Source organism: Corylus avellana, chromosome ca4, assembly GCF_901000735.1.
Source record: "Corylus avellana chromosome ca4, CavTom2PMs-1.0".
Taxonomy (NCBI): domain Eukaryota; kingdom Viridiplantae; phylum Streptophyta; class Magnoliopsida; order Fagales; family Betulaceae; genus Corylus; species Corylus avellana.
The window spans coordinates 20,594,689-20,607,150 of NC_081544.1; the positions used below are offsets into that span (position 1 = coordinate 20,594,689).

The 12,462-nt window shown below is 37.1% G+C and overlaps 1 protein-coding gene across 1 annotated transcript; it reads left to right on the forward strand.

Annotated features, from left to right (window-relative positions):
• Window positions 1–3,801: 3,801 nt before the first annotated feature.
• Window positions 3,802–12,211, forward strand: LOC132176968 (putative 1-phosphatidylinositol-3-phosphate 5-kinase FAB1C). The gene is made up of 11 exons (XM_059589145.1): window positions 3,802–5,330; window positions 5,954–6,751; window positions 6,851–7,004; window positions 7,092–7,436; window positions 7,632–8,390; window positions 8,536–8,867; window positions 8,962–9,088; window positions 9,201–9,365; window positions 9,504–11,048; window positions 11,182–11,448; window positions 11,713–12,211. The coding sequence occupies exons 1-11, from the start codon at window positions 4,801–4,803 to the stop codon at window positions 11,965–11,967; spliced, it is 5,277 nt and encodes a 1,758-aa protein (XP_059445128.1). The 5' UTR covers window positions 3,802–4,800; the 3' UTR covers window positions 11,968–12,211.
• The last annotated feature ends 251 nt before the right edge of the window (window positions 12,212–12,462 follow it).

The window sequence follows — 12,462 nt, forward strand, 5'->3', positions numbered from 1 at the left end:
CGGGTGGGGCATTCGGGTTTTGCCTTTTGGACCTCGAATAAGAACGTCATGCTAATGTGTCTTACTAAGAATAATGTAGCTATTAAAATCACATTTTGATTAAAATTTAATAATGATCAATCACAAGCTCAATGATGATTTTAATAGCCACATCATTCTTAATAAAACACAAGTATACCATCTAAAATTACTCTGAAAAGTACTATTAAATTTAATGAAAATTTTATTACAATTATCTTATAAAATAATTGGATAACCTTTATGAAGGGCGACACATCGGCTAAATAATAATAAGCAAATTTTCTTGCTTTCGTAAATATATATATATTTTTAATTCTTGTCATAAAAGCCAAAAAAAAAAAAAATTTATTTTTCTATCTCTCATGTATCATCATGTCCTGCTCGTACTCCCAAAACATCACAGTAGCAGAAATTATTGGAGTGCAGCAAATAGCAATTGCACTTTGCAAACAATATGGGATGGTGGGTGGTGGTGACCATCTACTCTTCACCACCTAATTCTCTTGCCTCTGTCCCTCCTTTCTTCCACAACTTTCATCCCAAATTAGGCATGGGTCGATGCTAATTAAAAATGTCACTTTTCAAAGGAATCTAAATATTTTTTCTCTAATCAAATATATTTAATCCGTACGTCCAGGTAAAATATAAAATTATGATTCTGCTTTTTCTTTTGTTATTTTGTTCTCTTTTCAAACAGTGAATCAGGGCTTTGTCCAACAAACAAAATAATTTAATTATAAATAATAAATCTTAAAAAAAAAAAAGAAAAAAAAAAGGCTTAAATGATACTAAATAAAAGAATAAGTAGACAAGTAAAATGAGAAATAAATAAAGTTCTCTTATTCGAAACACCCTCTAATTTTCATTTTTTTTTTTTTTAGGAGAATCTTTCATATTCATTAATTGAAAAAATATCACAAGTATAAAACTCTTGCATATAAATCTCTAATAAATCATAGTTAAAGTTATAAGGTTACATCGTCATAGAGACAAAACATAAAAATCTTACAATTAGATCATATCTATGACTTTAACATCAACTAACTCATGTCCAACCTTCAGTTATAGAACAGATTTGCTGTAGGAAGACTTTATTTAATACATAGGTAGCCCATATTCTCAATTTTATTTTCGCGGCTGTGGGAGCAAAACCCTCACACTGAAATTAATCATCATCGACCCAAAAGTCATGACAAAAACATTCACCTCAAAGGTCGCTCATGAAAATAAATCTAAGGAGGAGTTAAACCTTTATTAAAAATAAATAAATAAATAAAAAACCAACAAACAACTATAACAACCAGGACGAGGGAGACGAAACGTATTAGCCGGCGCATGGTGGACAAGATGGAGCCATTTTGCACCGATGGACAGCTGAGGAGCCAGGGAGCACGGTGGACCGATGCTTGGCTGAGTGAAACCGATTGAGGAGACTATATCTAAATTTGAAAAACTATATGTAAAGCCCAACTGATTCTAGAGAGACAAAGAGTGGCACAACACCATGGAGGGCGGACGGAGGCAGCGCAACATAAACAAAGAGATGGCCAGAGTAATTGGACTGGTCGGAAAAACAAAAAAATGAAAAAATAAAGGAAAAAACAAGAAGGGGAGGGGGAGGAAAGAAGATGGGAGTAGGGAGGAGGAAAAGGAGGGGGAGCAACCTGTGATTTTTAATCTCTAGTTTTTCCCTCTCCTTTGATTTTCAACTAATTATAGTACTATGTAAGATTTTTATTTTTTTATTTTTTTTTATGAATAGTACTACGTAAGATTGATATATATAAGGGACTTAAAAGAGTTCTAATCGTAATATTTACATATCCTTTTGAGTATAATGTAAATGTGACTAGTATATCTCTACTATGTGAGATTTAGTTATATAAGTAATTTGGTGAAGCTCTATTTGTAATTTTTATCAGTTCTTTTAGAGTGATAATACAAATGCAATTACGTTTTCTTAAATTGTGACAATTTGTTTCAAAGTCAAGGTTAATAATATTATGTGATGGTAGTGCATTTCAATGAGATTTGAACCTAACGAGGATGTAAAAGACTTAAGCGCATAAAATTGTGACACCTTAAGACTTGATAAGAATATCCTAAGATTTGGGTGAGAGAAACTGTAAATTTTCAAAAAGTTAAGGCTTATATTAAGTGTGAATTATGAATATGTTACATGAGTGTTATGAGTGTTAAGTCTCACATTAATTTGTTTTTACTAAAAAATATTTGGCTACATAAATGACTTTATAGAACTCCAATGATTACTTCAATTAATTATTTTGAGATAATAGAACAAATCTAGTTAACATTCTTTTTTTGAGTCGTGACACTCCATCTTACATAGGATTATTAATTTTTGACATGATATATAAACTTGATATGAATTCAATATGAAATTAGCAGGTTATGGTTAAGATTTTTAACATATTTAATTAAATATGTTGAGTTATGGTTGACTTATATAGTTTTATATCAATACCTTGACATAACCCGAACCCAACTAGCAACATAAGGGTTACCAACTCTTGACACGACCTACGAACCTGATACAAATCTAACACGAAATTAAGGTTAAAGTTCAAGAATTTGACATGTTTACTTAAATGAATCGCATTATGGCTTACCTATATACTATGGGTCCGTTTGGCAAAGCATTTTTGCCATAGATACCGTAGCTGATGTGGTATAAAATTTTGAATTTTTTGTATTGAAAAGTGAAAAAATTTTGTTTGTAGTGATTTTTTTTTATTTGAATAATAATAAAAAAGTGAATGATGTGATATAAAAAATGAAAAAGTAAAAATGTTTTGATGTTAATTTTTTGGGGGGAAAGTTGCGTGAACAATAAAAAAGGGCAAACAAGTTTTGCCAAATGGACCGTATGATCTTATACCAATGCATTGATATAACCTTAATTTAATATGCAAACACGAATTGTCACCTCTATTCTTACCCTTTATTTGCTCAATGTCTAGGGAAAAGGGAGGGTTACCTCATTTTCAAATTAAATTGGAATTTTTCTAGTTTTAATAGCGTTGTTTTTTTTTTTTTTTTTGTTAAAAAAAAGGTTATCATGCAGTAATTTGACGTATAAAATTGCATTTGTACGTGGTATCACTCCCCTAAAAAGCATGATGAAAATATGGATTGAACAAGCAATTTATTATATTGCTAAAACTCAATAAAATTAGTTTAAAAAAAATTAGAAAATAAGGAAACAATTTATTATGTGGATAAAAGTTGAAACACACAGAAAAGTAATAGAGAAGTCTGAGAAGATATTTCGCGTTTGGTTTATCCGTATTCAATCAGACGAAATCTAGGACTAAAAAAAGTAGAAACTCCCGAAGATAATAATGTTAAAGACACGACTTGTACACAATTCGGGCAGTAATCAAACCCGGTAAACCTGACCCACCAGAAAGACCACGTTTCTAGATGTCGTCAACTGAGCGTGCATTTCACGCACCTCAGCCAAGCGCGTTAGACGAGGACAATGACCGAATACCCCCCCCCTTCCAATGCAATTCGAATTCCAATTCGCCTTCAAAATCCATGTAATAGCGCTGACGAAAGCAGCCAATACTTTTTCTTCTGTACGCTCGCTCATACATACATATTGAATACATACACATTGAGTACATGCATACTGAGAGAGAGAGAGAGAGAGAGAGAGAGAGGTTGAAGATAGCGTATCAGACAAGAAAAACATTAAAGAAAAAGAGAAAAAAGAGATATAAAATTCATTAACGAGGCCATTAAACCCTAATCAAGCATCACGCTGACCAATCAGCAGGAGGAGTGCGAGACACAGTAATTAATGAGTAATAAATTATGAGATTAGGAAAATAATAAGAGAGAAAAGCAAGTGCTTTTTCAAAAATCAGTACAAGTGTGGAGATTTTAATAATAAGGTGGAGGAGAGGGAAAGGAAGAGAAAGAGAAAGGAAAGAGAAGGAAGCAAAAAGTGTGGTATTGGGTGGTTACAAGGAGAAGCAAGAAGCGTTGTTGTTGAGTTGTTGTTAATGATGTTCATCGAGATGCGAGCCGTCTCCTCCGCTGCAAAGGGAAAGGGGGAGGGAACCTTCTCCGTACTCCTCCTTTTTCTTCTTTTGATTCTCATTCTTTTCCGCATTTAATCTTCTTCTTCTTCTTCTTCTTCTTCTTCTTCCTCTTGACTTCTTGATTTGTGCGATTGGTTGTCGTTTTGGATGGTTTTCGGGTATTCTTGGAGTGTGCCACTGTTGTGATGCTCGAATCGGTTGCCGGATGCATTCTTGACGACTCCGGAATCGGTTAGCTACTGAGGATTAATATTATCTAGGGTTTTGCTTCTTGTTGTGGAGTTCTGTGTTGAAATCAAAAAAAAGTGGAATTCTTCTTCTTTGTTGCTGTAAATATTGTATGAGATTTGTGCAATCAATCTTAGGGCTTTTTTGGTGGTAGTTGTTGTGGATTTCCTCCTCCGATATATTTTGTGATTCTTGGAGGATCAAAGGGAAAACAATAATCAGACTCAGTGTGTGAGGGCGTAAAAGAGTTTTGCAAACACATCCGAATCACCCACCGTTTTTATTGTGGGGCTTATCGATTTTTCACTTGTATTGATTTTCTTTTTTTGAATTGTTTTACAGCCGGGTAATTCGGGTCTGAGGTTAAGAGTTATTTTGTTTCATCTAATTTTGTGAAGAAAAAAAAAAAAAAAGTAAGAAGATACTAAATTTAGAAAAGGAGGGAGGAGGTATACGAATCTGATAGGACCATTGGTGTTTTATGGGAATAACCGATAGTTCACTATTAGATCTCATACAGAAAGTTAGGTGTTGGATTTCTTGGGTAGCAAGCGAACAACCGTGTTTGTCCAGGAACTTTGAAATGTCTGATAAGGCCTGCAAGATGTGTTGTGGGTGCAAAACAAGCCTTACTGAGATTTCTGATAGATACCATTGCCAAAGCTGTGGCGGCTGGTTGTGTGGGAAATGTATTCGGGGTTATGAATTTGTGGTTGTGGAATCGGATAGTGTGAAGAGCAAGGGTGGTGAGGGTGGTCGGGGAACTATCAAGTCCTGCAAGTCTTGCTCTAATGGTGGGAGGAAGTTCAGTGAGAAAGTACATCCTTCTGCCTCTCCCCAAGAGAGCCCCCGAGAAAGCCCCGAGCCACCATCACCTTGTTTTAGTGATCACCTCGCCCACTATCTTGAAACCAGGGAGTATGGGTATTCTCCCCATGCAATGATCAGCAGGAGCATGCCCTCTTTTAGTGGCCACCCATCTCCTGTATCAGTTCGTCACTCTCCCTGCAGGTAACTTTTTTTTTTTTTTTAATATATATATATTGCATGGATATGTGTTCTTCTGTTTTTTCCTGTTGGATGAAGTTAACGGTTATTGGATTTTCTCATTATATTTTATTTCAAAGTATTGAGCAACTGGCTGGAGATGAACCGTTCCATGACGTTTTACTTTCAGTTGAAATGAGTTCTCTTTGTTGTTTGCTTTGTAAATTAGTACTGACAAAGATATTTGCTTTTTTTTTTTTTTGAGTGAAAATGCTACACCTATAACTTTTTTTCAACTTGTCAAAACGTGTCAGTTTAGGGTTGCTAAATTTTTTTTTAGTGGCTTATGTTGCTCTAACATGTGTCAGCAATTTGTAAAAAAGTTGTAGGTGCAACATCAATTACTCTCTTTTTGAGTATCCTCATTGTTATCTTGTATTATTATTTTGTGTTTATATGTTGGTACTTTTTTTCTTATAAAAAATAAAAGTATATGTTGTTACTTTCGAACTCAAATAGCAGTATGTTTTTCTTGTGTCCCCAAAACAATCCCATAATCTATTATAATTTGTTCTCTCTGCTTTTTGCATTCTCCATTAGTCAATCTGTTCACGTGTTTGTAAATAAATATCTATTTACTAATGTAGGAGCGATGAAGATGAGGCAGAGGATTCTGTGAAGCAATTTTTCAGCCCATCCGGTGAATACTGTCGTGACAACTCAGATATAGAGTCAAGTAGTCTTAGTTCTAGACGTGATTTTTACAGTTGTAGGTCGGTGGGATCAAGTCCTTCAGACAGCCCCTCTAGGATTAATTTTACTTCTAGTAGAGCTGGGCATTCTGTACAGCAGGGGCAAGAGGGAAGCCCTATTTCTCAGAATGATGGTCCCTTTAATCAAGAAACCATGGCTGTTTTGAGAAAGCCTGATTTAGGGTCTGAGGATCCAGATAACAATGATGATTGCTCGGATGACTTGTCAATTTTTCGAAGCCAGTATGAGAAGTCTCAAAGGCCATTGGATTTTGAAAACAATGGTCACATCTGGTTTCCGCCACCGCCTGATGATGAAAATGATGAGGCGGAGAGTAATTTCTTTTCATACGACGATGAAGATGATGATATTGGGGATTCAGGTGCAATGTTCTCATCTAGTAGCAGCCTTTCTAGTATTTTTCCAGCAAAGGAAAAACAGAACGAGGGTAATAAGGAACCTCTTAGAGCTGTAGTACAGGGGCATTTTAGGGCTCTGGTGTCACAGCTCTTACAGGGTGAAGGTATTAAAGTGGGCAAAGAGAATGGCGCTGAGGACTGGCTTGACATAGCTACATCAATAGCATGGCAAGCAGCAAACTTTGTTAAACCAGATACTAGCAGAGGAGGCAGCATGGATCCGGTTGCCTACGTAAAGGTTAAATGTATAGCATCGGGAAGCCCAAGTGAGAGGTATGATGTATAAGGTTTTGCAGATTTTCTATAAATAGTCCAGATTCTTTCTTGTGTAGGTCTGTCATTAATCTTAAGTTGTGGATTTGTTGTATGCAGCACCCTCATAAAGGGAGTAGTCTGTACCAAAAATATAAAGCACAAGCGCATGACCTCACAATACAAAAATCCTAGGTTACTTCTTCTAGGGGGAGCACTCGAATATCAGAAAGTTCCTAACCAGTTAGCATCATTTGATACATTACTACAGCAGGTTTCCTTTTAATTCCCAATATTTTTAATTCATGCAGTGAAACAAAAAGTAATAGGAATAAACTTCTGAGCTTTATTTTTTGGACAGGAAAATGACCATCTCAAGGGGATTATTTCAAAGATTGAGGCTCTGCGACCAAATGTTCTGTTGGTAGAAAAAAGTGTATCTTCATATGCCCAAGATCAGCTGCTAGCAAAGGAAATCTCATTAGTGCTGAATGTAAAGAGGTCATTACTGGAGCGTATAGCCCGCTGCACTGGTGCTCATATTACTCCCTCAGTAGATAATATTTCTACGGCACGGTTGGGACATTGTGAACTGTTTCGTGTAGATAGACTTTCTGAAGAACTCGAGTCTACAAATCAGTTCAACAAAAAACCTTCTAAAACCTTGATGTTTTTTGAAGGTTGTACAAGGCGTTTAGGTTGCACGGTAATGGTTTCTATTTAGAAAATATCATGGTTTCTTTTATCTTTGTTAAATGGATTGGGATTGTCTGCCCGTATATCCAGTTGCCTAACTTCTGTTGGCGTTACCTCATGACTTGGATTTCCATATACTGCTTCAGTCTAAAGTATGATAATACTTGGTTCTGTCTCTGATGAGATTGTTGTGGTTCATGTCTAGGTCTTGCTGAAGGGCATCTGTCGTGAAGAACTCAAGAAAGTTAAACACGTTGTTCAATATGCAGTGTTTGCAGCCTATCATTTATCTCTTGAGACATCCTTTCTTGCTGATGAGGGTGCTAGTCTGCCTAAGATGACTCTGAAACACTCAATTTCTGTGCCGGAGAGAACAACTACCGATCTTGTTATTTCTGCAGTCTCCAATTCTCTTGCTTCAACCAGTTGCCAAGCAGTGGCTGATGGCTCTGTCCAAGATGAAGAAGTTGTGGGTCTCAACCTGGAACTTGAAGGATTGAAATTATTGTCTAAGCATCTTGATACTGTTCGTCCATTGTCAATTGGTTCCATGAACTGTAAGGTTGGAAATGCATCATCTGATGCTTGCTATGATGATTTAGCTTCTAGTGTGGGTTTGGAGTCCTGCTTTTCAAATCTGTGCATGGACTTAAAGGGAGCCACTCCACTTCCTTCTGTTATCATAAATCTTTCCCAACCAGAACCACAGGAATCTGTGGCCCAAGAGCATGAGCAAACTGGAGAGATGAATGAATTGAGAAAATCTGAAAGGGTGGAAGACAAAGAAATCTCCAGTGAATACTTTTCAGCCACGGACACTCATCAAAGCATATTGGTGTCATTTTCAAGCCATTGTGTACTGAAAGGAACTGTATGTGAACGCTCTCGGCTCCTGCGCATAAAGTTCTATGGTTGTTTCGATAAGCCTCTGGGGAGATATCTTCGTGATGATTTGTTTGATCAGGTAAAGTCTATGGGGTTCTCTTTGGTCTTACTTTCTTTTATATGTTTACACTTCAGAATTTATTCTTTATTTTTTGTTTTTCTAAAAAAGAAAAAACTTGGTTATAAGTGAAATTTTAGTAGTTGATAGAACTTGTGATTGCTAGACATCTTCCTGTCGATCATGTAAAGAGCCAGCTGAGGCACATGTCCTATGTTACACCCATCAGCAGGGAAATCTTACAATCAATGTGAGATGCCTTCCCGCTTTAAAGCTACCTGGGGAGCAGGATGGGAAGATATGGATGTGGCACCGATGTCTAAGGTGTGCCCATGTAGATGGAGTTCCACCAGCGACTCGTAGAGTAGTTATGTCGGATGCTGCCTGGGGACTTTCTTTTGGAAAGTTCTTGGAACTTAGCTTCTCAAACCATGCAACTGCTAACCGTGTTGCACCTTGTGGTCATTCATTGCAGAGGGACTGTCTTCGTTACTATGGGTAAATGCTCTTGGATTTTGATTCATCGTTGACTTCTCAATTGTTGAATGTGATGTTGGTGATTGTTGAAAATTATAATTTTTTCATTTAACAGGTTTGGGAGCATGGTTGCATTTTTCCGCTATTCCCCTATTGATATTCTTTCTGTTCATTTACCGCCATCAGTGCTCGATTTCAATGGCAATTTGCAACATGAGTTTACGAGAAAAGAGGCAGTGGAGGTGCTTTTAAGAATATAGATTGCTACTTACATGATTAGTTTAACTGATGCTAAATAAGTAAATGTAGAGATAAAATAATCAGTATTTTAGTAATGTATGGCTTTTGCTACAGCTTGTCGGAAAAATGGAAACCTTGTATGCGGAGATATCTGATGTACTTGATAGCCTGGAAGAAAAATGTAAATCTTTTGGACATAAATGGTCAGACACAAATGAGTTACAGGACCACATCATGGAGCTGAAAGACCTGCTTAAAAAGGAAAGAAATGATTACAACGTACGTACCCACTTCATGTGTTATTCTCATTGCAGGGTCTCTGGTCCATAAAACCCTGTAAAATGCTTGTGGAATTATTTTTTATTTTGATGTTTAGGTGTAAATCTCTTGGCTTCTAATTGGTCTGCTTTTTAATAGGGTTTGCTACAACTGGCAATTATGGAGAGTTCACAATCAGGCCGGATGACTGTTGACATTCTGGAATTGAATCGCTTGAGACGCTCTCTTTTAGTTGGTTCACATGTTTGGGATCGGCAGCTGTATTCATTGGACTCTCTTCTTAAAAAGAGTTCCATTTCAAAGACTTCACAAGGGAATGCATTCTATGCCCAGCTGAAAGAGCTGAAAAGTGAATCATCTTATAAGGATGGCAGCAATCTTGACTTTGTGCATGAAGAGGATAACTCCAAATCTTCAAAATTACAGGAGCCTCCTGGAAATGATTTGCAGTTTGTGAATGACGAGCCTAATTTACCACCCATTGAACCGCATATTGCTGAAGACAACATTTTAACCGCATGTCATCATAACAGAGAGGAGGAAATACGTTCAGATGGGGAAGCTACTGTAAATAAGACACTATCTAAAAGCTTGTCTTCCCATGTTTCTAATCTGTCTGAGAGAATAGATTCTGCTTGGACAGGTACTAATCAACTTGTAATGAATGCTCAACCTATTCATACATCACATGCAGATGGACTCCAAGCTGGATGTGGGAGGCAGGTTAGTCAAAATGACAATCCTCCTTTTAGAAGGCTTATGACGCCGATGAGAGTTCATTCCTTTGATTCGGCGTTAAGAGTCCAAGAGAGAATTAGGAAAGGGCTGCCTCCCTCTTCATTGCATTTGTCGACATTTAGATCTTTCCATGCTTCTGGAGATTACCGGAGTATGGTGAGAGATCCTGTTTCCAGTATGGTGAGGACTTACTCCCAAATATTTCCACAAGAGATACAAAAGTTAAATTCAATACTTGGTTCCACGACCTCGTTTCTCTCCTCTGCATCTCATATAGCTGAAGGGGCTCGGTTGCTGCTTCCCCAAACTGGCCACAGCGATATAGTTATTGCTGTTTATGACAATGAACCTACTAGCATAATTTCATATGCCCTTAGTTCCAAGGAGTACGATGACTGGGTGGCTAACAAGTTGAATGAGCATGAAGGAAGCTGGAGTCCTCATGAGAGCAATAAAGAAGATTCTGCTGCTTCCACCATTTCTGCCTGGCAGTCTTTCGGCTCGGTGGAGTTTGATTATATTCATTATGGTAGTTATGGATCTGAAGATGCTTCGTCATCTGTGGGTACGCTTTTTAAGGATCCCAAAAGATCTCCGCATTTAACAATTTCTTTTGGGGATGAGTCATCGACTGCTGGAGGCAAATTAAAGTTTTCAGTCACTTGTTACTTTGCCAAGCAGTTTGACGCTCTTAGGAAAAAATGCTGCCCTAGTGAAGTGGATTTTGTTCGATCCTTGAGCCGCTGCCGGAGATGGAGTGCACAAGGGGGAAAAAGCAATGTATATTTTGCCAAGTCATTGGATGAAAGGTTCATCATCAAACAAGTTACAAAGACAGAGTTGGATTCCTTTGCGGATTTTGCACTAGAATATTTTAAATATTTGACAGATTCTCTTTGCTCGGGAAGCCCAACTTGCCTTGCCAAAATTCTTGGTATTTATCAGGTTAGGTCTCATTTTTAGCTTTGTTGGTTGGGGTGTGTCCTGTGACTGTATGCATGCATGTAAATGTCTGGGTGTATGATGCAAAGGCCCACAATTTCTTCTTGTGATTCTCATCTTGTTAATGTGATGGCAGGTCTCTGTTAAACACCTGAAAGGTGGTAAGGAAACAAAAATGGATTTGATGGTGATGGAGAACCTTTTTTTCAGGAGAAGAATCTCAAGGGTCTATGATCTTAAGGGCTCTTCAAGATCCCGTTATAATCCAGATACGTCAGGGACAAACAAAGTACTGCTAGATATGAATTTGTTGGAAACGTTGCGTACGAAACCCATATTTCTTGGAAGTAAGGCAAAGAGAAGCCTAGAAAGAGCTGTCTGGAATGATACATCCTTTTTGGCGGTAATTTTTTTTCTTTTCTTTTATTTTTGTCCATCTTCTCATTTCTATGAATGCATCAAGGTTTTAAACTTCAGCTTCGAAATACTTAACACCATCAAATGTGATCTCAGAACAAAATTTGAAGTTTTGATTTGTGATATTGTTGTGGATATAGCGTATGCTGACGTCCTCTAGTCACATTCGAAATTGACTAGGTTCCTAAAGATCAGAAAATGGATTTGAGATACTGTTGTTTAATAATAACCTTGTCTCTTTTATCTCCAGTCTGTGGATGTTATGGACTACTCGCTGCTGGTTGGGGTGGATGATGAGCGAAAAGAGCTGGTTTTAGGGATCATTGATTTCATGAGGCAGTATACCTGGGATAAGCATTTGGAGACATGGGTGAAGGCATCAGGGATACTTGGTGGTCCAAAAAATGCTTCCCCAACAATTATTTCTCCCAAGCAATACAAGAAAAGATTCCGAAAGGCAATGACTACTTATTTTCTCACGGTACCTGATCAATGGTCTTCATGAGGGTTTTTTTTTTTAACACTCCAGAAGGCATCTTTTCCTTAATAAAGTGGAAAGGGGGGATTTAAATTGCAGATAACTGAAAAAGAAAGATCCCCTCTATATGATTTTTTTTTTTTTTTTTTTTTTTAAATTATTTGTATATGGCCAGAAATAGCCCAAACGAGAGATTTTACACATAAAAAGAGTTCTCTACTTCTTTGTCTTGAAAGTGCCGCCTCTTTCTTAATGAATTCCCTTCAACTCTTTTTGGCGTTTTTCCTCTGTGGAACAGGATTCTCTCTAGTTCATTTGATTTAGATATTATTCAACTATTTATAATGGTGAAGTATTTTTGTCCTTTCACTTTTTGAAGGGACAAAAATACCTTTTTTCACTATAACTAACTGTATATTCTCCAGTTCAATTAAAATAGAGAGGATTCTATTTTCTCCTCTGTAACTAGTTACTGTTGGCTTGTGACCAAAACTTCACCCTAGTGGTTCCATAATAAAAGTG